The 27846-nt window shown below is 41.1% G+C and overlaps 1 protein-coding gene across 4 annotated transcripts in view; it reads right to left on the bottom strand.

Annotated features, from left to right (window-relative positions):
* MICAL2 (microtubule associated monooxygenase, calponin and LIM domain containing 2) overlaps positions 1 to 27846 on the bottom strand; it is a 161695-nt gene that overhangs the window by 70232 nt on the left and 63617 nt on the right. For all 4 annotated transcript variants that reach the window (XR_007907187.1, XR_007907186.1, XM_051803808.1 and 1 more), the window contains 12 exons: positions 13357 to 13564; positions 12592 to 12708; positions 11434 to 11535; positions 9424 to 9579; positions 8414 to 8514; positions 6536 to 6793; positions 5588 to 5703; positions 4239 to 4365; positions 3905 to 3995; positions 3662 to 3809; positions 1309 to 1508; positions 698 to 810 (listed from right to left, as the gene is read on the bottom strand). Coding sequence is in view for 2 of the 4 variants with exons in the window: in XM_051803808.1 (XP_051659768.1) it covers positions 698 to 810; positions 1309 to 1508; positions 3662 to 3809; positions 3905 to 3995; positions 4239 to 4365; positions 5588 to 5703; positions 6536 to 6793; positions 8414 to 8514; positions 9424 to 9579; positions 11434 to 11535; positions 12592 to 12708; positions 13357 to 13564 (1737 nt within the window). In the remaining 2 variants the exon portion in view is untranslated. The remainder of the gene's footprint in view (positions 1 to 697; positions 811 to 1308; positions 1509 to 3661; positions 3810 to 3904; positions 3996 to 4238; positions 4366 to 5587; positions 5704 to 6535; positions 6794 to 8413; positions 8515 to 9423; positions 9580 to 11433; positions 11536 to 12591; positions 12709 to 13356; positions 13565 to 27846) is intronic.

The raw sequence follows: 27846 nt of genomic DNA, 5'->3' as shown, positions 1-27846 counted from the left end.
TGATTATTTGAACTGATATATAACAGAATGGCCGTATATTCCGTATATTTAGGAATACAGAGCTACAGTGCTATTTTTCTTAAAGGTAAAAACAGCCTAGGAGAATTCCAGACTTTCCCATCTCAAAAAAACCCAACAAACCCAAAGCCCCTAAAAAAACCCAAAAAAAACCCCAACCAACAACTTTGTATCTAGCATTGCACAAAACCTCCTAAAAGCAACTTTTGAAAATTCTCCAAAGATAAAACACATGTCAATAGGCATAAGGGAGCTGAGATCTCAAATACTTCAAGTTGAAAACAGCAACTCAAACATACCAAATAAAACATCATCCTCCTCTCACTTTTACCAGCAACGAACATTGGTGTTAACAATGGATACGAATTCTCCCCAGGTACATCCAAACTCTCACTGAGATTCAAAATTTTGCATTTACAGAGAATGCTTAACTGGGACCATTATTAATGCTTCAGCCATTTCACACTGACAAGGCTTCAGTTTTATCCTTACAAACATTATAATGACTGAGTGTGCACGTGCATTTTGAATATCTTGAAATCTTACTCAAAGAAAATCTCAATTTACAGGTCTTTTAATACTAGTATATATATAAAACCCTTATTTCTGAGCCTGACAGCTTACTTTCATCTTTTCGACAAAGAATAATTTATAGAGCAAGTCTTCCTTCACAACTTACCTTTGGTACTCGTTTTCTTGGTAAAGTTAAATTTAAATAATTATTAGAGATGGAGCTTGATGATTTTTCTGAACCAAGATCGTTATTTTCTCCATTTTGCTTCTCACCAGCATCTGTTCAAAAAACAACATTATTTATTTAGATTTATTTTTAAATTATTTTGATTAAGCCAAAACCTTCCAGTTGAGTGCTAGTAGCAATTATACATAAGAAACACAGGCAAATAAAAGTAAATACGTACAATGTAGGGTGACTTCCTAAAAAAGAAAAACACATGGGCGTGAATGTGCTGTGGGCAGTCATCCTTACCAGGGAGTCACACTAACAGCCTGATACATGAACTTCATGATGTCAAGCAGCAGTTATCCAGCTGCTCCTATTCTCTGAAACCACCAAGGACCCACAAAACCTTGGTCTTCAATCAAGGTTTTCCCCTTTCCTGTCATAAGCCCAGGGTGACTGTTGCAGACAGAAGCAGGCACGCTCACGTGCCAGAATGGCTCAGCTGGGAAAGGACTCTTGGCTCGAGAGCAGGGCTCGCCTGCAGCCTGGATGAAGCGCTCCCGCTTCCCAAACCTGCAAGACTTAGGAGCAGCCTGGGTCTGGCTTACCTACGGCCTGCAGAGGTGTGCCCCGGAACAGCTCGTAAAACTTGGAGAGGTACATGACCATGCTGAGCTTGTCGGGCTCCCCGGCCGACCCCACCTCCTTCCCTGTGGTCACGGGGGGGATCCCAAACTCCTGCTCGGCAACATCGAACGCCAGCTGGTTGTTCTTGACAACATCCTCTTCGTTCAGAGCATCAAAGTCACTGCGGGGACAAGGCAGTGGCATCAGCACTGGTTTCCTCTCTGCTACCCTCAATAACATGCAGTGCTCCCTTGCCCATGGGAGAGGCACAGAACAGCACCAGCAGTGAAGGCACAGGTATTTCACCGGGCCAAAGCTACAGAGTCCACACAATGCCAAATGTAAGAGCCTCACACAAATCACGTTACAAATAATGGCTTTGCCAGAATGTAATTTAAAGGCTTTTTCACTGAATTGTATCTTGATGTAGTCCCACAAAAAAGGATTCTCTCACTTATGAAGAAATGCAATTCCTCCTCAGAAGTGCTAAGAAACCTTTTCCCTCTCCAAACACAGCTGCACTACTACAAATTTCATCCATCAGCAATTGACTTCTCAGTTGCAATTAGTTCTATAAACCACCAAAGTCAGGAGGAATAAATTTAGGCTGGCATTCTATGAAAAAAGTTTGTTACATGTGTGTGCACACACATGCACAGGCACTAACCTCTCTTTTTTTTTTTAAGATATTAACACACAGTTTGAGCAAGGACCTACTGGCCAGGTCATAACTGAATTTAGCTGTGCACTAAGTAAGTACATCACACATCTGGAACTCTGTTATCCACTCTCTAATCCATTTTCTATGGGACCTATTCTAAGACTCTGATCTCTTGGACAGCTTCCAAAATTCATGATTAAAATAAACATGTGAATAAATTACAAAGCTCCACGCAGGGTAGTTCCTTTCTCCTCATAAACAAATGTGAGTTTTTGAATCGCCAAAGAATTTCTCCTCTTCCCTCACCCACCCACTGCCCATTTCTGGAGCCAGGGGGCTGTGGGCAGCCCTCCACCCCAGCCCTGCCCACGGCCCACAGGCAGCCTCCTCTCTTGCCTGCCTGGCTTTCATCTGGTCAAGTCCTTCAGCAGGCTCATTTAAAACAAAAAGCCAACAAGATCCAAACACAGCATTAAACAGCGGGAGGTCTGTTAGCTCAGGAAGATAAATTTATCGACTTTGTAGAGAGCAGTGCTTAAAAAGACAAGTTTTACACAGACAGCAAAAATTACTTTGCTTTCTATATCCTTTCCCTCCATTACAGTCACAAAAACATCCATAATTTTAATTTTTTAAAACTAACCCAAGGCAAAAAAAAAATAAATCTTATCATTAAAATCTCAGCTCTTCCTCTGGCAAAACTGTACTAACTAGCACCCTGGGTACCACTCCTATTTTTTCCAACTTAACACACCTCATAAAAGAGCTCAATCATTCCTTCCATTTATCCACAATAAAGGGAGGTTGACAATAATTCATTTTTGACTCCTAAGTCTGTGTAGGAAGGCAAGAGAATGCACCCACTGCGTGCTGGAGATTGGTGAAGAGAGAGGAGAGTCACCCCACCGACTGCACCAAGCAGTGCCAGCAATTGCCATTTCCTGACACCTGTTACACACCGACCCTCTTGTATCTAACTGAGGGACCTTACAAAATATTCACACGTAAGAAGTTGGGTCTTGTAGCCTTAGGACCCCAGAAACACTGTCAAAAGGGGAATGCTGGCTTACATTCAGTCACTAGGCTGTTAATCTCCAGGGGCCAGCCCTTGTTGCATAGCACACATGAAAGGGCACTGTGCTCTTCTGGACAGAGTTGTGCAAAACCCACCTCCAAAGTCCAACATTTCCCTATATGATTGTCACAGCTACCACTACAAAACAGAGGATGGCTCATCCAAGGCTCACCCAGGTATTTCTGTAACTCATGACAGTGCCATTATGGCTGTGGTTTTAAGTGTACACTAAAACCCTTTCTCCAGGGACCTGGGAATGCAGCTCTTCACATTCCCCAAGCACCACAAATTTCATCTTAAATAGACACATGACTCCCACAAACACGATAAATCATAAGGTTCAAAGCCTTCCCAGCTCTTTGAAAGCATATATATATTTCTTTTTAAATGGCATGCAAGGACATACAGAAAAAACAAAGCAAAACCAACCCCACCCTCTCCACCCCCCAGCCCTGGCAATGATGTGCATTTCCTTGCAGAAAACACCCACAGAAGGGGACTGCAGAGCATCAGTGTTGTTCTGGTCGGCCTTGCACCACACTTTAGTAAGTGCTTCATGTGCCCTACACGCCCAACGAGGCCTGCCGATGTCACTCACATGAGGTCAGGCCTGAAGCGATGGATGATGGCGCACAAGGCAAGGCCGCTCTTCCAGGAGGTAGTGAGGTCCGTGACGTTAACGCTCCGGTATCCTTCCGTCTGCTTCTGACACCACGTCAAGAGCTTGTTGGGTCGAATGTCTGACTCTGCAGTTACACAGGAGACCAAACATTTCAATCAGCTCTCGCACGCTCAGAAGGTTACAAACGTTAAGCCGCGGCAAACGTGAGGTGCCACATACCATGTCTGGAGAGATTCACTGATCTTCTGATGGAGCTCGCTCTTTCAAGAGGACACTGCTGTAACTCGTTGGTGACATACAACTGCCTCACCTACAAGGAAAAGCAATTAGCAGCATAATGTTAGAATTGCTTGGAGAGAAAATAAGAGGTTTTTTTCCAGGTTAACCTTATCAGGCAGCAGGTTCTAAATTCAGGAGTCTCCTGAAGGTTTTGTTTGCAGCAGGTTCTAAATTCAGGAGTCTCCTGAAGGTTTTGTTTGCACACTACTTGCAGCTCTATTTATCCTAGGCAAAAAAAGAACTGATTTCACAAGCAAGCCTTTTATGTACTGACCTGATGAGGTCGAACGCAGCTCGAGTTCAAGTTTGGGTATCTTGTCCCTGGGTCAATGGTATACTGGTCAAAGTTCTTATTAATATTTTCAGGGGTCGTCTGAGGCAAGAGTCGATAAATGCTCTCTCTTATAGAGGAAAAAGTATGCAAGAGTTATATATTAAAATAAATATTCATTATATAAAAAGAGGTTGTTTTGTTTGGGGTTTTTTTGCAGCTACCTACATCTTGTTTTGGTTCTGCCTGGACAAATGTCATGCACTAAATGCATAAAGCATCCATCCCATTTCTTATCCCCACTCAGCAGAAGGATGCCAGACAGAAAAAGGACAACAAAAAGAGAGGCTCTTAGAACTTATGCCCACATTTTCCTGAGGTAGGAAGTGACCAAGAAAAAGAAGAGGAACAAAAAAAAAAAAAGATTACATCACCCAGTCATCTGGTTTTGTTTTACCATCCACCCAAGGAGTAACTTCTTTACCACATAACAGCACTAAATCCCATCATCCTGCAATAACCACCACAGCTTTTTTTACTATGGTGTTCAATTTTCCATTTGGGTCTGTGCCCTGCTTGAGTCATCCCACAGGCTCCTATCTTAAAACTTCCCAAAGTGCTGTAGTTAGTAATGCTCCTACTCACATTACCACAACCATGACTATTACGTATCTGCCCCAGAACAGCCTGGGCAGAGCAAGGTAGCTGCCAGCAGGACCAAAGTCAGCAAATTCAACCATCAGACCATGGTGACACCAGGATTGCTGGTGTCCTTAATTACAGAATTTTTTTTGCTCTAGTCAAAAAGACATTACACAGAGAAGCTTATGATGCAGCACTACAGTAATTCTCTTTTGCCTCACATTTATTAGCCTAAAGAGAACATCAGGGCTACTAAGCCAAACTGCAGAGTTTAAATCACAGAGACCAACCATGAAAGCTGCTAATGTTGAAGAATTTATTTAGAGTTCTTTAAGGATTTTTCATATTTTTTTTAGAACAAAAAAACAGGTGCTAAGATGGTTGGAGGGGGTGGGTTTTTTTTGATACAAACTATCTTTGGTTTACATCCTTAAGAATCACACTTAATTCTAGTGACTAGTGATTTAAGTAAGTGATTTAAACCACGTGCTGCACACTGCCAGGTCTCTGTATTAGTGTGCAGAAGCTCACAGAGCTGGTTATCACTGTAAATTGTTCTGTAATTTTAAGGAACGGATGATTTCATCCCAACGCCACTACAGGGAAGAAGAATATTTCTCCTGATGCCATTGTGAAATCCACTGCCTTCTACCAATACTGTCACTCTTTAACACACTGGGAAGGATGGAGAAGACAAGAGCAGCACTCACCGTTCAGCAAGGATCTCCAGGGGGGGTTTCCCTTGCGCCCAGCTCCGCACCATCCACGCAGTGTCAAAAGCGGCCAGGAAGCCTCTTGCACAGCCAGTACCCATCGGCCAGAAGGGCTGTAAGAAGCATTTACACTTTAATTCCTTGTATTTCTTAAGGTCTTATTACAAAAGTAACAGGCAATGCGAATTTGGGGTCTAGGGTTTCATACTGTCTTAGAAAAATAGCCCAGAAAGAGTTAAAATACAGCACAGACAATGCTTGTAGTTTTTAGATGTATCTCTCCTCTAAGAGGAGAATGAAATGAAAAAGATAGCTTCTTTCACTTTTTTTAACTTTTCTATTTAAAACCAAAATTCTCAACCTCAAAAAGTTTAAGCTGAGGAAAAAAAAAAAAAAAAGACTCAAAAATTAGTCAAAGAAAAAAAAAAGGAAAAAAATTATGCCCTTCTCGTCTCCTAATTTTGCTTTGGACTCTTCAAATGCTTCATGCTGTCAGCATGGGTTAAAAAAAAAAAATAAAAAAAAGGACATAGCAACATACACTTTTCACTTCAGAAAGAAAAAAAAGAGAACATATTAAGGCAAAGAGCCTGCAACAATAATTTGGATCAAGTTTTTCTCCATAATGGCAGTCAGGAAAATTATGCCATGCACCCAAGCTGAGGGCACAGAGCTCACAGTTTTCAGACAGAAATACAACTTGCATAAAGCAAAATGGGATCTCAGCCAGAGGCTGCCAGCCAAGCATTAGCTACGACAAACTATGGCATGAAAAAGGAGAAAAGAAAAAGGGGAAAAAAAGTCTATTCCAAAGAAGATACCACTGTTTAAGGACATGCAAGAGAGGATGTTTTGTTTTGATCAGGAGGGTAGATTGAATGGTTGGATTAAGGAAATAAGAGCGAAAAAAAAAAAATGGACTACTTGGAACACATTCCAAGGTACCTCAAGCAAACTATCTCCAACAAGTGCCACCAGAAGCTGATGTCTGTGCCTCTCTCTCACTAGTGCAGCATTTTCAGATGCATACATGGAAGTAAAATCAAACATTGCTACATCTGGTTGGCCATAGTGATTAATTGCAAAATCCAAGGAAGGCAGCTGGTAATTGGTTGCAAAGTCAGCAGCTTCTCTGGCGTAGGACAGCAAATTGTTCTGGTTAACGTTCTCTCCGCAGAGCAGCAACTCTGTATCAATGGAGTCCTGCAGAGGAGAGAAGCATCTAGGATGAGATAATCCACTGTCCTCCTGAATTGCAACCTTGCAGTCTTACAGCACGAGTGGGAACCACACAACTCACACCATAAAAAAAAAAAATCAAGTAAGACTTGTCATCTCCTCCAAAAAGCTGATACACAAACATAGGTTACTGTACTAACCCCAAAACAGGAAATCTCCATGCTAACACTGAACAAGGAGCATTATTGGCAACAGGATATTATAGCGTCTCCCAGGTCCTTGGTTATGTGTTACTTTCATATCATTACTTCCCTCCCATCAAAAGATGTTATCATCACCTCTGCAATGCTTTTTTGCACATGTGCACCCCACATCTGAAACCACATGAGAGCAGAAAGAGTGATGACACAACATGTGGGGCTCAGCCTCAAGGTTTGACTTAACATCTCAGTAATGACACCACATTCAAACTTCTCTGTTGTGCTGTTTTGGCCTGTGGCTTTCTTTTTTTTTTTTTTCCCCAGAGTGCTGAAGGACCCTGTCTATGCAGGTCATCCTACTTAAAGCCAGTGATTATTAATAAGGCAGTTTCTATTTACAGCTTAATCACGGATGAGACCCCTAATCACAGGATGATACCACAGAACCGCTATTAGCCCAGTTGTTTCAGACAGACTGGGTTGGGGTTTTTTTTCCACTCAGACCTGAGTAGGTCAGGAAAACAGCTCTGATGAGCCACAGCCAGTGCCCCTCTTCTCCAAACTCCCCACAGATCTCCTGGGACTGCCCCCACACCCCACAACCCCAGGGCTCATCACCCACTCCCCACAAGGGCTTCAGCCCCTCCCCACTCCCACCCTGGCTGGTCATGGACAGCTGTTCTGCCCTGGGAGCCCCTGGCCTTCAAAAGGGCAGGGAATTATGGCACTGAGCTAAGTGGTCCCACCAGAAAGCCAAGAAACCTTCTGATAGTTCCCCACAAGTACTTCCTTCAGGAAATTACACTCGACTGTTTTGGCACTGTTTTACTTTGCAAGAAAAATTAACCTCTCTTGAGTTTCCAGGAAGACAAATTTAAGTGGTACCATAACACTTTCTAGAAACAAAAGAAAATAAACCCCTACATCTTACAGAAGAAGAAAAAAAGAAAAAAAAAAGGGAAAAAAGACCTCAAAACCCCAAGTTCCTCTGAAAGTTCATGCCATTGTGTTTATAAGTCTCCTTCTACCGTATTTCACCCACTTGAGAATTTGCAATTTAGCCTGGGGTAGGTTTTTATGCTTCCTTTTTGCCTGATAAAACTGGACATAGCTGTGCTAAGTTCACCTTTAAATAAATGAGGTTTTTATTTTCTGGTGCAATGATCACACCACGTATTTCCAAGGTGAGTCAAGATCCCATTTCAGCCAGTTTTGGAACTGATAAATTTAGAGTATTGTTTTCAGTTCTCTATAGAAACTTTGTGTTGACTGAAGGTAAAAGTGAATTTTAAAGAAGTCACAGTAAGATCCAAGTGACCTGAGCTTTAATGAAGCAATTAAGTCTATAAACACCCTCTATAACATGCCACAACATCTATGCAGATGTTCACACTTATTCTGCGCCACGTAAATAAAATAAGGTTTAGCCAGCATTTTTACATACGTTAATAATCACTCCTTTGTCCAGAAGACTCTGCTTTTTTGCTGTCATCACAAAATAATGAGTGCTATCTTTATAGTAAACAATGTTCTCCAGGTCAATCCCTGAAAAGAGACAATACATTTGTTACCAAGTGCAGGGCACTGCCTGTGTCATTTACTACAAAACATGTGAGTGATTCCCACAGGTGCCTTTCCTTCTTAGGATGCATTCGCTTTCCCTGCTGGGGTGAAGTATTAGTGGATAAAATGCTATAAAACAAAACATGAGAGGAGATCAGCCTCACCCCACAGGAGTTTCTCTCAGCACAATCAAAGTTACTCAGCTTTCTTTCATGGAACAGCCAGTTAACTACAGCATTAACAGCCTTCTGAGGTACAATTGGGTGCCAAGGGAACATACTGCTTTTCAGCTTGCTAGGGCTCTGGCATTTGGTCTGAGCAGGACTTTTGTTTTCAATAATAATAATACAAAAAATCAGCTGTAAATCAAGAACAGAATTGCTTGTATTGACAGTGGGTGCAACTATCCTGAAACCCCTTTCCATCAGAAGTATTTCACAGTTTATATTTTTAGTATTTACAGCAGATAAATTCTCAGTTTATCAGCTCTACACATCAAAAAGCAAGAATAAACTCCTCCCAGAAGGGTAGAGCTTTTTTCAAAGTTTTTAAGCTGTTCAGTATGTGAACAGATAGAAACAAAACAAACTGTGTCTTAAGGGAAATCTCTGGGCCCTGAAAATGCTCTTTTAAATTTGTTCAACATAGCAGACATTTTTACAGTGGAGAAAAATTTAAACATTAAAACAAGCTATGATGTGGCAACGTCTCAGCTAAAAAAATATCCCACTGTACCATAAATGGACACCTCCATCTGCAAGATTCTGACATCAACATTTTATCACTTGGAATTTTTTTATACAGAATATTTTAATTGATGTTATCAGGAACAGGAGGGTGGCCTCTGCTGACTCTTGTCTTTGGTAGTGGAAAAAATGAGGATGCACCCACCCGTTTCCTCTTTAAGGTCCTGGAAGAACTTCTGATTGAAGATAAAAGCAACTCCACTAATTTCTTCTACCTTGGCTTCTGCAGTTGTATTTCTGTTTATAAAATTGGCAGTGATGGCTATGGCCAGCTTTCCACGAAACTCCTTCCTCCTGAAACCTGGTGAGCAAAGAGAAAGAATTAAAACCACTGGAAAGTCACACTGGACTTCTGAGAGGGAGCAGCTCAGTGCCTTTCCTACATCTAGTCCTACACTTCATCAAACAACACACCATCAGTACATTCCATCATTCCTCCAAAATTCCCTTGAATGCAAAGAGTCTTTTTTCCCCATTTTCAGCTGCAAAATTGGAGCTGTACTGCATTCAAGATAAAGTCTCATTTAAAAAAAAAAGTCTGAAGAGGAATTATGGGAAGAAGTCAAGGGAAAATCATGACTAAAGTAAAACATAGAAAATTTTTTGGCAATGTCTGGAAATAGAACAGATCAAATTTAGTGGACTGAGAATTTTTAATACGCTAAATAGCAAATTAGGTATTTTTTACATAGGTGGTAAACAGTTCATGAAAAAACAAGCAAGAGATCACCAGTCAAAAGCAGCAAAGAAAGATCTGAAAAACAGAAAACCCTGTAGCAGTGCTTACGTGCACACACCACCAGCTAACGAGATTTTTCAAAAGTATTTGGGGTTGAAAAATATTCAGTGGCTTAACTGTTATATTCCCAAGGTGAGACTGACTGTGAAGTTCCTTGCTCTCTGGCTCCACCTTTTCTTCCTCTTTTCACAACAAAAAAAAGTCCACTAAGCCACACTGTTGCAATTAAGCATTTAAGTTTTTCCATCTGTATGTTCCCCTTATCCATAATTAAATTATGAAGTAGGACAGAGGGTGCTTAGAATATTTTTAGCCACTTGCAGATGACTTGAGAGAATTCTATGAGAAGAAATACAAATTTTTGTCTCTATGCTTCTTGATATGCTCTTGCTCTTTCATTGGGACAGATTTAATATGACAGTAACAGCTTCTGTATGTATCTTCAGTGCACCAAATACTCCCTTAGTTCCTGGTATGATGATAACCATTAACTTCTCAATAGAGTCTACAGCTGAGGTAAGAATAATTTCACTTTGCTGGTATTTGACTACTTAAACAGCCTTTTATGGGACACAGCTGGACAACAGGGCAGGGAAATTTCTAATAGAGTATTATAAGGAATTAACTGTAACCATATTGTGGTTGGCAGATAAAAGAATAAGTAGACAAACTATGAAGCTAATATAGAAAAAGGAAACAGTGTACTTAGGTAACAGAAACTTGCATGGATACAATCAAACCTAAAAGGGAAATATATCATTAAGTAACAGGTTTGTTCCTGTGATACAGGAGCAGCTTATCCAGTGTCTGATAAGAAAAACAGCTCAGGTGGTCTGAATTCTCAGCAGTGACTCAAGTTCATGAAGCATTTACCCCCTCTCCTCCCACACACTTTAGAGTTATTTATTATCTGTTAGTATTGTTTCCAAAGTAATTGTTTCTGAAGCTCAATCTCCTCTACAAAAACACTGATACCTCTGATGACTTCACTAAATACCTGGTAATCACCCTTTGGTCATTAGTTCAAACATACAGGGCAAATTTACAGCACAACAGCAAAGGCTGTGCAGTTCCTGATATGTATCTTGTCAGCCTCCTCGAAGTTAAATCACAATATAATTACTTAACCTTGAAGCAAGCCCAATGGCACTGTGATGCATTCTGTAGGCAATGCAGGCACACAGAGCTCAGAAGCAGTAACAACATTTAATGTCTTCATTTTAACAATTTTAAATTGTAGTTGAGCTACAACTTAACAACAAAAGCAAAAGATACCACACGAAATAATAGTTTCCACACAGACATCAATGGATTGAAAGGTAACCTGTTGCTCTGTGTTCTCCTCTGACTCCCAGGTCTTTCAAGATCCCCTAAAGACCATACATAAGCATAAAAGCACACATTCACAACACCCACCTTCTAAGGTGTTCCTGCGGCCATCCGCTCCAATAATAACATCAAATTCATACTCTGACAAAGGGTGATCCATGGGGAGAAATTCAGCCCTCCAGCCTGTTTCTGAAAACACAAATGATATTTATTAATTCTGCAGTAACACAGTGGAGAAGGGATTTCACAGTCTGAAGAAAGGGCACTAAGATAAACCATGTACTTCTCATTGAATTCTGCCTTGGCCTGATGGAGGGAAGTTCTGCTGCAGTCAAAGCTACACTCAAGCTGTATTAGCAAGGTGTCAAGCTTGTACACTGACAATAAAAAAAAAAAAAAGGAAGCCTTTGTCTGGATCACCTGCTGCACTAAACTTCCTCTCAGACCCATACCACAAGAACATGCTTAAGCACTTCATTCTCACATAAATAACCTTATCAGGGCAGCACCTTACACGTAGTTACAGCTAGGAAGAGCTGGATATTAAAAGAAGAAAAACAACATTCCATAAAATTTAACCTTTGCATTAACACAAAGCTGATTGTGTGAATGTTTGTATTGTCCATATTTTAAAATTACATACACTTCAACTACTTAAAACAATATATTTGTTCTACTGTCACTTATGACCCTTTTAAGAGATAGCACATTATTTCAATTGAAGTAAAACTTCAAAATATTCTATTGCTACTACACCCTAAATATTAATATTTTTTTAAAAATAGAAAAAAAGAATGAGAAATCTCTCTCTATTTTGTTTAAAAATCTTGCATAAGAATGTTGATAAGACTCAATGTGCCAGTGGGAGTTATATCAAATGTGAAAGCAAAATGAGGCCTCGGGCGCTTAATCCATCCTCAATATTTATATTATCAATCAAAATTTGTTTTTGCAAGAAGATACCAAGAAGCCACATCAGACTCCCTGCAAAGCCTCAAACACATGCCAGAAGGCATAGTGCAAAACCTCGGCTTCTCAGCCTGGGTCATATTTTAGGAACTATCAGTGCTCTGTCTCCACGATACTTATCATGCCTACAACTGCAGAGAGCAAAGACTGCTGAATAAGAAGGGCAAAAAAACTCCTGTTTCTTTAAACAGAATTCAACTACCTTGAATGACTTCACATAATGCCCCACATAAAAAGAAGTTACTGCGAACAGAACTACAGTATGAGAAGCAATACTTTGGTTTTCTTGATCTTCAGGAGGTTCCAGGACTTTCACGAATTCTAGATTCACATGGATTTCAACGCCCAGTATAAGTGCAACTTTGAAGAGGATAAGTTGAAGTTGTCGAATACCTGCAGACAGCAAGTAACAAAGGTGTATTATTTAATAAGTAAGCAACCACAGCTGCTCCCAGCATGCTACTGAACTGATGTTCATTGTTAGCACAAGCCTGAAGCAGTATTATTTCCTACACTGTGATGAATGCAAATGTAGCAACCACCACAGGATGTTGTTCTCTTCCGTCTCCTTTTCCTCTTGCAGCACAATCTTGTGGGCAAAACTCATTTCAGTTGAGTTGCTTAGCATACTTCTGTAGAGCTTTCCCTCTTGATATTTAAAGGATCTGCTAACCAATATGCTGACCATTTTAAGATACAAGATTTTACATCGTACTTCCCTCTAAATTAGCCCACTTTCGCATATTTTCTCAGACTAGGGTTGTGTCTACCTTCAAAATACTAGAGTGAATATCAATATTCTTCACACTTCATAATCAAAACCAACTGTTTAACAAGTCCAGACTAACAAAAAAGCTGCTCCATAAGACTCCAACTTGTTCTACTGCCATTTTGCTTAAATGAGGCCACTTTTTTCCTTTGTGTGTGCACACAGGCACTAGCACATGTTTAAGGCAGATGAACTTTCTGTCAAACTCTCCATTAATCTCCTGCTCTTGGCAGCCTCTTACCGGAACAGCGCCCACGCCCTCACATACTTACTGATGTGATCAATAGATCCTGCGCAGAATTTTCCATAAAATTTCTTTGCTCCCAGTCCCCGGAGGTCGTGGATGGTAAATGGCCAGAGGTGCAACACATTGTTTCTTGAGAAAGTGTCCCGCTTCTCCACGACGACGACTTTGGCTCCCAGGAAGGCAAGTTCTATGGCAGTCCGCAAGCCACACGGGCCACCTCCAATAATTAAACACTAGCAGAGAAAAGGAGGAGTTTTACACAGGGTTCTGTATTACTTCCACACACTTTCTAACTTATTCTGTTGGTATGACTCGGTAGTCAACTGGACTTGCACCACTGAGAGTGTATTCAAGGAATCTATTTAAGTCAATTAACATTCAAATTTTGTTTGCAAGTGGTGTTCAGTCAATTTACACAAGAGGATGAACTCCGCTTAGTGCAGACATAAAAGCATCTGGTAAAAAGATGCGACAGAAGGAACAGCAAAAAGCCAAACACTTCTGAGCATCTGCTCACATATGTCCAACCCCCACTTAGCATTTCTGAAGCACTTGCAGTAAACAGGATTACAGCTACATAAAAGGGAGGGGAAAGGAAATAAGTGGTCTTAGTGTAGGCTTTTTTTGTTTTACAGAGGAAATTGGTGTACATTTGCTAGACTTGTTAAACAGATCTGTGATAAGCCAGTAGCCTTACAGCATTAGTTACTCTCTCTTTCAAGTGAGGGTGTACCCTGGATATAACCAAGTGGTTCACCTCCTGATGTAAAGCAGGGCCTGTCACAAGAACTCAGCAGACTTGTCCTTGGAACTCAGCCTGCCCCGTTACATTTCACCCAGTGGTCAACATCCTCACCTTCAGGTGCTTAGGAGCTTAAATCTAAGTTTGGGCATCCTCAGAAGAATCACTTCCAAAACTGTTATAGAGGATTCTTGCCTAAATTTTAGTTGACAGCTGTAATTTTTCACAGATTAACAAGCAAAGGATTTCCAGCAAGCAAACTAATTAAAACCCAAACATATCTAATGCTTACATTTTCTTGACTCATTACTAAAAACTGATTAGAAACAGTTTTACAGCTGGACAACACTGCTGTTCCATACCTCCCACCAACCCCCCCCCCCCAGACAAAATCTGTGCCATCAGTTCAGGCACTGCAGTGGCTGGGGCAGGGAGAGCTGAGGTGGGTCTGGGTGGAGGGGAGAGCTCAGGAGAGCTGGGCCATGTTGCAAATCCAAAGCCATTATCTCACAGGCCAGACATGCTCCTGTGTGTCCTGCACACATAGCCAGACAGTGATTACAGTTTCAAAGCAGGCACGGACTGTATCTGGAGGCTCGTTTGGATATGAGTCTGGTTCCCATTACACTGCAATTTCATAAAATAGAGTCATTTATTTATTTTGGTTTCTTCATCATTTGTTTTCAAATTTTACAACTAAAGCAAAAAGTATCTGGTGCTGACTTTTGTCCATGACTTTTGTCCAATCCAATCATAAAAGTGCAAATTTTTTTAAAAAATCTAATAAATAATTCTAACAAATTCCCACTGAAAAGAGAACTCCTGTGGGGTGCTTTGGTTTTGCTTTAGGCAAGTGTTTTGTTAACCAGAGATATTAAAGTTAGGCTGTTGTATCAGCCACTTGGCTTTCTTCCTCTTAAAATGACATTTAATTCACAGTTTCAGAAGCAGACTCCTCACTGCATGCTGAATATTAAAAAATTAATAAATAAATTTTAAAAAAAATCAACAGATGTAATTAAAAAGGAAGAAATAAAGTGCAGATTTAGCCTGACTGAAGAGGTTCACTGGTGGATCTGGGTCAGCTGTTTTTTGCACATGCTTCTTGTGACTAACATGGGAACACTGAGCTCTGACAAGTGAGTGACTGCCTTCACAGCTACAGGATTTTCCAGTCACGTTTAGCAAGCAGTTAGAAACATTTTACAAATAAACCCATACATGCTCTGATGAGGCGGGGTTGTTTTTTTGGCTAACAAACTGTATCATATATACATAAATGCAACTTAAAAAAGGAAAAAAAAAAAGCAGTCTTTGGAGATTTAGACATAGTGAATCCTGTCAAGTAATAAAACCCACCCAGAAAGCCCTTCTGGTTCTTCCTGGTGCTCTGCAACACAGTATGTTAGAATTTTAAGGAGGATTCTGCCCTCCCCCATCCTGCCATCACCATTGACAAAGTATCTTCATAATTGCCTAGAGACATCATGAAAAATGGTTGTATATTTGCCATCATCCATGGTTACCTTCCACAAACATAATTATCTAGGTCTCAGAGCTATTTGTTCTTTGATTTATTAAGGATGCTTCCTGCTGGTATAGAGCTTACTCTTGGCATTTTGTCAAGTTTTTTTTCCAACTCCTAGGGTCAAAACCAGCACAAAACCCTTGCAAAGGTAATTCTTACTGCATATCTTTATTAAGTAAGGTCAGGGACAGTACCATTCCCCAGCTCTCTGTTTGCAGTCACAGAAGAAACCTTCTTGTAGCCAGCCTAGAACAAACCTTGAATGTCATCCTGTTCTGAACTCCTGTTACCCCAGTCTCCTGGCTCATCTGGGCCTGCTTTTGAAATTAATTTGCAATTTAACACAGATTGATTGTGTGAGACTTCCTTACGTGATGCTGGTTGTCACAATCCTGAAACATAGCAAACAGGGTTGGACAAGTACCAAGGGCTTCTCAACATCCATATCACCATTCACACATCAGCTGCCTTTTAACAGTGCCAGATCATCCCCTAAAGAGCTAAATGGTAATAACTTGATTTTTCAAAGCATCTTTGACAAGTTATTCTAAGTAAAAGTTGCTGAAGAGGACTGACAAGGAGCTTTTGCATTTTTCTTGTCCAGGCTGGAAATGAAGGGAGAAAGATTTGTACAGTTTTACAGGGCAGCTTATGCAAGAGTAATATCACAAGCAAACTTCTGTGGGCTGCCTGAGGAATCAACATCATGCTGGATGTTGTATCCTGAGAGTACACCATGTTAGTGCAAAATTAGAGAAACAATAAATGAGGAAGGAAAAAACCAACAGTTATACATTCATGTACACCAAATTTCCTCCACCAAACTCCAGCTATGCAGTAACTGGCAGTTCTGGACAGGCTGCCCATAAACACCAACTCCCACAGGCAATGGTCACCACAAGTGCTTTTCATCAGGATTTTACGTGAGCTAAATTCATCTACTCCTGCAAACATTCTGGATATGAATACCAATTACTGATAAGATATATGCAACGATGAAAATTTTACACTTACAATATAAATTATCATAAGTAAATGGACAAGCTGGTCTTTGTTCAACTTCTGCAAGAGCATTTTTAGAATACTCCTTAGAAAATTCCCACTGAAGAGGACTAATGCCAGTTTACAGGCTAGTAATAGTTGCCTTATGACAAACTTAGGACTATTCTAGTTTAAATTCATAAGTAAAGCATGGACATTTTTGTACTTCACAATAAAAAACTAATAAACCCATGTATATTTTATAACAGCTGTCTACTTAAGGTACTGAGTAAATACTATGTTTCTATGATACTGTTAAAAAGTACTGTACTATTCCCTAAAAGATAATTGTTTCTGTATTAATCTTGTCCCACGCTATAATCAAGCACACTACACATTGCATTATTTATCTTCAGACTGGAATAAAGCAGAACTTCATGTACTTTTTTCCTGGTACAATTAAAAGATACCAGAAATTTTCAGTTGTAATAATACAAACATACACAGCATTTGCTAAGTCTCATAAGCTTGATTCTATTCAAAGGTCAGTCTGACTGTAAGAGATGTTACTTTCTCTCCATTAGTATGCTTAGGAATGGCAGCACCTTGAAAATCTCCAGAAAACGTTCCTACACTGAATTAGAGCACTTAGTGTGGAGATAAATGGCAGCACAATTTACCTCTCCAATAGCAGAATGACTTCTGTGCCAGGCACAGGTTTTTGATATGATCTGCTGGATATAATGTGCAAACACACAATTTACAAAGCAGGAGGGGAAGAAAGGGAGAGAGGGATGTGAAGTAGGGGCCTTTTGCAACCCCTTCCATCCCCTCACTACTAAATCAGCAGCCTGTGAATCCAGGCACCTGTATCCCATTTTGGAAAAACCATATGCAGTTTAACAGCTGAGAATTCACAGAATGCCTCCACTGGTTTTTACACAGTAAACTAAGCTTGTGGAAACAATGGAGGGTTTGGAAGAAAGGAGGGAAAGGGCAAGAATACCAGCACTGTATTTAACAAAAACAAACAAACAAACAAAAAAACCACCACCACCAAAGCAAAAGAAAATAACACTCCACAATGACCGAGTCACAAAAATCTCATCCACTTTAATTGAGAAGCAGAATCTACTCACTGACCTTGAAATATATAAAAAAATGTTACCTCTCAGCATTTACATGATCACGTTCAAGGAATCTACCAGTTGGTAGTAGCGGGGGGGGGGGGGGGGATGCAACCAAACAGCATCTCTTTGTATAGTTAAGAATAGACGAATCCTGTTGCAGTCCAATGCATTATCCCACTGTTATCATCCAACTCTAAATCCCTCACTCCTCTTCTGCCCAAAGTACCCAATCATTAAATTAATCCTGGAAAATAAAAGGGTGTTCAATGATCATCTGCTCTCTGTATTTTCTTGGGATGAAGACAGAATCTACAACCACACCCGAAGTTCAAGGTTTTCTTATTTCTGCCTTTTAGTAGTTCTGGAGGTGAAAAAGAGGAGATTATTTTCAGATTCCAGCTCCACAACAGACACAGAGACACCTTTTGCTGTCCTAAGGTATGCCAAGTCAGGAGCACCACTGCTACTCTTCAGTGGAAATGCACACACACACTAGTGAAAAAAATAGTGGAAACCATCTGCTCAAGTTAGTTAACTGCCTTTAGCCTAATGTAATATTTACCCAAATCACCAATTGGAAATAAAAACCTATAGGAATGGATCATGCTGCTAGAAACGAGTACCAAGGGGGGGCTTTCCCCATGTGCCTCTAAACCCCTTAACCCTAAGGAGTGCAGGTGTCCTCAGCAGCAGTGGGCCGCCCCACACAGTGACAGGAGACTCCTGCAGGACACAGAGGGACAGAATGCTTTGCCTTTCCATGGCAAACCTCCTTCTATAGCTTGCTCTGGGCCTCAGGTGTGTCCATTCCCACTGCCACCAGATCCGGGTCTTCACACTGGCCCTGGCCTTTTTGAAACACCCAAAGCAGCAGAGATGCACCAAGGACTACTTTGACTGATTCCACAGGGTTACATCCTACGTGGATTTGGACAAGTGTTTGTTAGTGATAAAGCTAAATGTGATGCAACATGAGACAGGCACAAAATGTAATGAAACAACACATTTTCTGGATCAGCAGTGACTGTTCCCTGGAAAGGCTCCAAAGTGAAACAGCTGCATAAGCAGCTAAGGCAGACAGCTACCAGAAGCTGCAGCAGGAAGCTTTCTCCACCACAATGCTTTTCACTCCATCCCCTTTACTAGATATGAGAATGCTTCTGGCAAAAATAGGACTGCTCAGTAGGACATTCCTGATTTACAGTTCATCTCACATTTGCAGTCTCAGATTTTATCACATAAATTCATTGACAGCCACTGGATACAGCAGTGCAGTCACAAGTACCCTGAACACTCCGAGCAACCAATTTAAAGTTGGAAGCATTATAATGGAAGAGACTGAAAGATTAAAATCTACATGCCACTTCAGACATTAAAAATGTCAAAGGCTGGAGTTTTAATTTTTTAAAAAATATGAAAAAAGAAATAAATGTTAAGCTCACAACAGGCATGACATGTTTTGTCAATTTAAGACGCAAATCCAGTCTTGCTACAGGCCCAGTCTACCTAAGCACTTCAACACACAGTTGCTCTGCTAAACTCCACAACCCTGTTCAGGTACTCTCTGCTCCTGCAGATGAAGACCCCTGTACAAAGCGCTTGTCACCTACTTTGCCACAAACCAGCCCAGCCACTGACCCCAACAAAGGACGTGTTGCTATAAAATAACTCGGTTACCAGACACATCAGAGCTGCAGGAGCACAGCACTCCCGTGACAGCGACGTGCCCTGAGCTGCTCAAGATGCTGGTGCTTGCTGAGCACTGCCATACCCATACAACTGCTTTTAGTAAAAGGCAACAGAACATGACCCTGTCAAGAACAGTGAGGACAACTGTAGCTAAACAGGACAGTGATTTGGAAGGTGTCCACTTGACTGCATACATATACAGAAAAGGGACAGCGCTGACTTAAAACATGAATTCTTCTATTTGTTTTTGGAATGATGTCAAATACCAGAACATATACCCAAATTTTCTGTGGTTAACAGATATACACTACATGCAAAATCTTAAAAAGAACTACATAAATAGAAATTGATTCTTCCATCAAAGGAAGGGGGGAGAGAAGGCATAGGAGCTAACTGAACTTGCCCTACGAAGATTAAGTAGCATTTAAAAGTGTATTTTTTCTCTGCTGTACCATGTTTCATGAACTCCTTATAAAAGTTAGCAAGGTTAAAAACATTTCATTTGACAAAAATAATATTCAGCTAGATGCATTTTCATGAGAGGTCCTAACTGTCCAAAGGGTTACGTGGACACTGCTTAAGTGCTCTACAGATAGCTCCAAAATTTACCTTAAAATATTATTAAGACTAGTTGCATCTTGCTGAATGGACAGTGAACACCACATAAAAAAAAAAAACAAACACTGTTGGGGAAGTTTAAAGGCAGCTGGGAACACCAAGGCTCATGCTTCTCTAATTGCAACTAAACCCTGCCTTGGTGCATGAAGCAAATCACAACCAGTTCACTTCTGCTTTTGATCCCACCAATATTTTACTCTCTGTACCTCCAGCTGAGCTGCTCAGAAATATGCAGTTTTGTCCTCTCATACTAAAGGATGATCAGTGACTGGCAAAAATGGAGACACAGTTTTTCCTTTTTCTTCCAAGACTGTAACATGGATTTGAGGCTACCTAACATAGGCTGACTTTGGTCAGAGCTCTTCCCCCAGCTCCGGGCCCTGCAGCTGCCGCGCTCGCAGCTGGACGCAGCACAATCCAGGGATCAGAGGATCTATCTTTACTGCCCTCCTGTTTTATTGAGTCAAAATGCCAGAAGTGAAACATTAGTACAATTTTTGCATTCATTTGGCTCATCTTTAATGGGATTTTTTTTCCTCTTTTTTGGAAGATAAGCTTCTGCATGGAAAAAAAAACACGTGCCTTCATTTTTCCTGGATGTATTTGGATGCACTTGTCTGTCCATCCTCTCTGCCACATGGTTATCTAATATTAGATTTGTGCATAAAATGTTTTCCATGCTTTGAAATCAAAACAATGGTATGAAAGACATTTGAAATTTATATTCTGCTATGGTATATATTAAAGGAGGGCTGCGTGCATTCAGGGTGCTGGAAGGTCAAGAGCACCTTCAGTGATGCAGAGCTGTAGGGACTTTGGAGCTTTTCTGAAGAGCTCTCTCAGGTGGCATTGGTCATATGCTAACCTGATCTTCGACCTTTTATAACAATCTGCCAAAAAAAATTTTGAAAACATTGCAGTTGATATACATATCACAGGAAAGTATCCCTGGAAACTTTGTTCTCCTGCACCAGTTACAGTTATCTGAAAAAACCCGCACACCATCTGACGAGACATGTTATACTCATTTCAATAAACATATTATCCACCAGAAACCAGGCAAATGCTTTAATCCAAAAATGTCCTCAAATAAAGCACAAAATAAGCCCTCTAACATCCTTCAGAATTAAGAGTATGTTTGCTGTTTTCTTACCTGTCTTTCATTGTAATCAAAACACGGGGAAGAGGAAAAAAAAACAAGCCCACACCCAAAACCCAGAAGAGATTAGTTTCTTTTCTTGTTTTGGCCAGTTGCTTAAACAATCAAAATGAAAACAAGATAAACCTTGCAGAAAGAATGTTGCCTGACTATCCCAGCCATGAGCATGGTTGGCAGCATGTAAGTACCTTGCCTGGTTTGTGTAGGCTTACGCCTGTCATATTGAGATAGTGCTTCAAGGCTATACTTAAAAACTTAGCAAAAAAAGCCCAGAACAAAACCGTGAAACCAAAGAATCCATCCAGAAACAGATCTGATGAACAAAGATAAAGACATAAAGGCACCAAGAGCCTCACCTCTGAGCACAGCAGAGACTAAGCAGAGACCAAGTGTTGGGAGCCTTGCGAGTAGTGATGCTGGTGAGGTTGAGAAGGAATAGTTATTCCTCTACATGGTTTCAAGGGTCAGGGGCTGACCAGCCAGCAAAGACTTGTCTACAGACCCAGAGAAAAGGATTTCTCGTGCTCTGTGGCATCCAAAGCACGCAGGCCAGTTGATCAACAACCACAGCTTTGCTACAGGAAGAAATCGATAATATTCTTTAAAAATAACAGTCCTGTTGCTACAGCCTGGACTGTCTAGAGATGAAATAATACACTGAACCTAGAACTTACTACTAAAGAACAACGATCACAGCAATCTAATAAGTGAGCTAAGCTTCCACTTCGAAATTGGCTTTTTCAAGTAAGTGATCAGTCAAGGTACTTTGAGGATATTTCACAGAATATTTTAAAATACGTTCTAAAATACATCTTTCTGTTAGATTAATTATTAACCAACACCCAATGAAGGCTTGGCTTTTAAAAGCCAGCACTGGGTAAACGAGCTTTTACAGTACTAGACATAGGTCTGAGTCAGAATCCAGACTTTTTAATTATTATTTATTTATTTTTAAAGAGTTTAATCATTTAATCCCATAATTTCTAATTTTCCTAAGCAGAATGACTGTACAGTAGTGTACAGAACCTATAGATGAGCTCAAAATGCTACAGGAAGGCAGGAATTCTGGGCTCCTGAGGTCTCTTTTTTTCCAGCTCATCCAGTCTTCCAAGTCACTACATTTCGAGTGCTTGCACTCATAGCCACTTATCTAGTAAAGCTAAATACAGCTCCAAAGAGTGATAACCTGACTTTTTCTGGTTTACCTGGTCACTTGCACAAATCAGTTTACCATGGATAGACAATGCCTTTACTTTCTACAGTTTTACTTATAATTTAATAACACTATGAATTATCAACCAGCACCTCTTGGCAACGTGGCATTCGAGAGGGTCAGCAAGCAAGATGGGTCTGAATTATTTGAACAACCAGAATTAGAAAATGTGCCTTTAGCATAACGCTTTTGAGGAAGGTTTTTAGCAGGAAAAGTTAACAGCAGTCAGAACCAACAAACCAGGCTGCTGGCAGCATGTCACACAGTGAAAATTAGATTTCAGCTTCTCTAGTTCTCATTTCCAAAACCTTTCTGGATGAAAATAAAGAAGGTAGGTAAAACCCTCTTACTAAAGGAAAGTGTTGTGGAAAATAAAAGTAAATATAAAATGGTGACAAAAGTCTAAAAAGAAGAATGCTTCAAAAAGTGGAGCAAAGAGCTGAAGACAAAACTTGGCAGCAAATTACACATCAGGAGGTGTAACAGTCTTTTTTACACCAACATCCAACACAATAGAAGGGAGATAAACATACACAGAAGATCAGTGTTTATTTACACGTATTAATGAGCCTGTTTTCACATTCCAGCCAGGGTGAAATTCAGATGGAGACACCTGCCTCAACAACACCGGCTGCGCTTGTTCTACCACTATCAGGGCTGTATCCAGGCTGCCGGGCAGTGAACTTCCTACCCCAGATGCCTACAGCCAGGCAGGAGATGGAGAAGCCGGCCCAGCCCTTGCAGCCCCACAGCTGGCCAAGCAGGGACCGGACCCAGCGGCAGCTCCCCGAGTCAGGAATGGTTTCATCCCATATGTGACTATTTCCTACCTTGCTAAAAAACAAGTAAGAGAAAAAAGGGGTGAGAGGGGGAGAACCTGAGAGAAATGCCTTTGCCTTCCACTGAGCGCTTGCTGATCTGCATAACTTGTTATTACTGCTCTGGGTGTGTAGTCCTTGGCAGGAAGCTCACTGCCATCTCTTGCAATGTTTTCTAATCTAAGTTGCAATTTACCCTGGAGCAGTTGTTTTATCTGAATTGTAAATCCAGTGAGGATGGCACAGTACAGGCAGGACCAGGACATTTTGCTGTTGCACAGGTCCTTTCAGAGCTGCTCTTGTAACTCTTTCAAAAGGGCAGCAGAAGCAAGCAACACAAGGCCAATTCACAGTGTGGCAGAACCACATGGTTCCTTCTCAGTCAGTATCTTAGTCAGATCCAGAGAGTGATGCAAGACAAGTCAGGCAGTATCTCTTGGTTGGTTTGTTAAGCAGAAACAGCCTGCCCTTGGAAAACACAAGCTATTCTTCAGGGCTGAAACAGGAGCAGCAAATGTCCAGAGCAAAACATGAAGTTGGAAAAACTAATCAGAATTTGATCTAGCAGCATCAGCCAGACTATTAGAGAGAGAAGGTGAAATGTTCAGCAGTTCTGGATGGGCTCCACAAAACTCCATGGTGTTCACCTTGGGGCCTCCCCTAACATAGATTAGGTGAAGGTATTTAAGCCTTTCCTGCAGGTCACATTCTCTAAAGCTCTGACCATTACGGCTGCTCTGTTCTAGACTTGCTCTAGTTTATCTACCACTTGCCTGCTTAAAACTAAGCAAAATATTTTAGCTAGGATTTTTCCTGCACCAACTTGGTGGAAAGGAAACATCCCAGTCCCCGACACACTGCAGGCCTCCTCAGACAGGCTCCCAGGATCAGCTCCCTGTGGATCAGCACTACACCTTATGGACTCAGGCTGTGTGTGTGGTTCATTAGAAGCACCAGATCATTTCCTGCAACATATTCCAAATTTTCTCTGGGTATTACACCCCTTCATTGAGAGGTTCATAATCTTCTATCAGCTTTCAGAAATTTTACCCTGTTGGTCTCAGACCATTTCTTCAAGATTTTAGACATTCTAATCCTGTGTTTCAAAGCACTTGCAACTTAGTCCTGCTTGTTCACACTTGCTCCTCCAGAACAAAACCAAGGCCCATTTGGGTACCTGCCAGACTCTCACAATTTTGGAAGATTTGAAACAAGAAGTGACCAGTTGCCAGCTCTCCTTGACAAGGTTTTTCACCACAGAAAAACTTAGGTTTCCCCCCATCAGGTTTGTTTCAAAATACAGCTTTAAGCTCAGCCAACCATCCCCAATTTGAACAAAGACCGAAGAACTAGAAAATTGTAATAATGTCACATTAAGGTATAAACTCAGATCATTTTTCAATAAGCACTTTTCAACAGATATACAGGTTAAGGCACAAATATCCCAGGGATCTGAAATGGCAAATAGTTTACAGAAACTTGGCTGTTGCAGACACAAACTTTGCGTGTAAGTGTAGACAGGTTAGGGAATGTGGGAATTTTGAGAACTACCTGACATAAAATAATCCACCTTTAGACAGCGTAGCAGAGAAAGTAAAGCAGCAGAGAAAGTAAAGCAAATAAACACAATTTCAAGGGTATTAAAAGGGAATTTCTACATTTTCTTTATAACAGCTCCTAGTTAAACTTCTTTTTTCACCATAAACTCCATCACTGTGAAGGCTTTTTAGAAAGAAAATGCAAATAGAAGTTCTGTTGTTTGCTTAATAAAATAAGCTACTACCAAAATATTTTGCATTTTCTCTTCTTATGCAGCACCTCTTAAAACTGGTATTTTACAGCCTATCAAAAGGATATTAAAAGCTGTCTGCACTGAGGCCTAAATGGAAGATAACGTAGAATTAGATTTGTCAGCAGAAAGAGGAAAGAAAGCAACCACATCCCCAAAACCCCCGTTCTCAGGGCAGACATGGGAACCTCGGGAAGGACCTGAGCTCCAGGAGACAGGAAATTGCCTTATTGTCTGAAATCTGGGGTCTAGCAGCCAAGTGTTTAATCGCTTCTTGGTAGCAAAAGTCATGTATTTCCTCACTTATCAGTACACAAACATTAGCGGAGCAAACCTGGAAACGTAGCTAACAACAAACCCCCAACAACCACACCTGGCACCCTCGGGGCTTCTCTCTCTGACCCCAGAAGATCATCAGCCGAGTTTTGGGACAGGGGACAGGCAGGAACACCCCTTGTCCCCTGCCCCAGCCTGCCTGGTGGACGGACACACAGCCCCACGGACGGACACACAGCCCCACGGACGGACACACAGCCCCACGGACGGACACACAGCCCCACGGACGGACACACAGCCCGGCTGCTCCACAGGGCCAAGCCCCCAAAGCCCTGCAAAGCCACAGTCACCGGGACACACCCTGTCGTAACCTTTTGTCTCATTCAGACCTAATTAAGCCACTCGTGGTGACAATAGTGGGGGTTTGTCTGAAAGTAACAGGGTGTCACTCCCTGCGGGAATCTTTATAAAATATCTAGGAAATCAGGTCAGGGTGGGACAGTTCCCTTCTCTCGATTACTTGCAAAGACAGAGAAACAGCACAGTGCTGTTGAAGTAAGATGTAAAGCTACTGTTACCTTGCAAGCCAAAAAAAAAAAAAAAAAATTAAATTCCCAGATGCTCAAAAAGTCTTATCTAGGCTGTCTGATTATGCTACTTTGGCCAGGTTTCATTGCCTTTCACGACTGATAAAGCTGAAAAAGCCATATGTTTGTGGAAATGTCTCCAGGATAATAAAAATAAAGTGATTTCATTACCGAATCACATGCCAAACATTTGCTTTTGATGATGTAATTTGGCTCAATCGCCGTTTAAAACACATCTCAAAGAGTCAAGTACTTTGTTTTGTTTTCAAAGAACTGTCTGCTGTGTGTCCTGTCATCACCCGATGAAACCAAGCTTCTCCTGATCCTTTCTCTAAAAATCCCTAGAGAAATGAATGCACAGACAGTGTTCAACAACTGAGGTTTCACTGCATGTTCATAGGTGATTCACTGTTTCTCATCTCAAATAAGTTTTCCTTACCACTCATTCTCGTTAGTCCCATATTTTCTACTGCTTTGAAACAGAAGTTGCTTATTAAAACTCTTAAAAAAAAAAATTTACAACGCAAATCCAGTACAAGGCTTTAGGTGCCCTGTCCTAAAAGACAAAAGCAAAGAAACACAGATATCAAAATAAACAGCTTGTCTTTCAAGTATACCAAACACACCTAGGTGTCACTTCAAAAGTCACTGGAATATGTGGCCCTTAATACTCCCAAAAGTCTCAATAGCTTCTGGATTCTACTACCCAATCAGTGTGTGTTTGGATTAAAAAAAACAAACAAACACACAAAAAAGCAGCCGAATGTATCTCCCTGAAAAGCCACAACCATTCATTCCCTAAGCTTCCTAAATTCAGTAGTCAACTTCTAGTTTCAAGTTCTATGACCTTCACAGGAATGCCTTTTCATTATAATAAACAAGTTAGCAACACTATCTAATACATCTATGATAAGTTTGGTGTGTTCATTATAAACCCTGATTATCAGGTTTGGAAATCTCCCCATTTCAATCATTATTTTGAAGAAACCAGTGAAAGGGATGTGCCTCTGGATGTTTGCTCTTTATAGAATAAACAGGTTAAAGCTTTCATTATAATATGGATATTTTTGAGTTGGAGCACAACTGGCACTCCCTTCTTTCATCTTACAATTCAATTACTCTCTTAAAAAACAAATGTTTGTCTCAAGGGATGCAATCAGTCAGGTCACTTGAACACACAACCTCGCTGACTTCTGCACCACTATGCACAGCACTGGAGAAACCTGGCTGAAAATCCCACAGCTGTCTCTGAAGGATCAACAAGTGCCAGCACTTTGGGAAGAAATGTAGCCACCAAACCTGCAAGTTTATACATGCTGGATGATTTGCTTAATTAAGAGACAAGTATTTGTTTAGCACTACAGAGCAAGGTGGGGAGAGGAAGACACCTAAAGCCAAACCTGCCTCACTTACCATGAGGGGCAAGACTGCAGAAGAGGTTGTTTGCAAACAACTGAGGACTGGTAGGAAGCCAATTTCTACCTAACAAGGATATGGACCTGGTATTCACTCCTCATCCTGCTCATCACCCTACTGCTACAGAATGTGGCAGCACTCAATGCAGCCCAGGAGCACCTTTGCTTTTCTCAGCTCTGGGGGAAGGAGAGCACCAGGCAAAGTAAGTTTTGTAAACTCCCAAGTAATATATTTGGCAGTCTTTGGAAATGAAGACAATATGAAAAGAGGCAGAAGGGGTTTGGCAGACAAAGACCATCCTCCTGTTATCACTCACAGGTACACCACTGTGGTTAGTACAGGGAGACGAGGCTGAGAACTAGTGCAGAGTCAGGCACAAAACTTCCAGCCCCATTTCTGACCCAGGGCTCCCCTTCTGCTGACTCACACCCTGGTCCCCAACTCCCCTGAAACCACACACACTCTGTAATGCTGCTTTGGCTAATCATTAACCTACCCAAGGATCCCTGGAGCCCTCTCTGCAGCAGGGGCACCAATGCCACTAAGTCCAGGTAAGACTGGCAGCACAT

This window comes from Manacus candei, unplaced genomic scaffold (genome assembly GCF_025592945.1).
Source record: "Manacus candei isolate 608988 ecotype Guabito, Panama unplaced genomic scaffold, ASM2559294v1 h1tg000060l, whole genome shotgun sequence".
Lineage (NCBI taxonomy): Eukaryota > Metazoa > Chordata > Aves > Passeriformes > Pipridae > Manacus > Manacus candei.
This window is presented reverse-complemented; position numbering and strand designations above follow the sequence as displayed.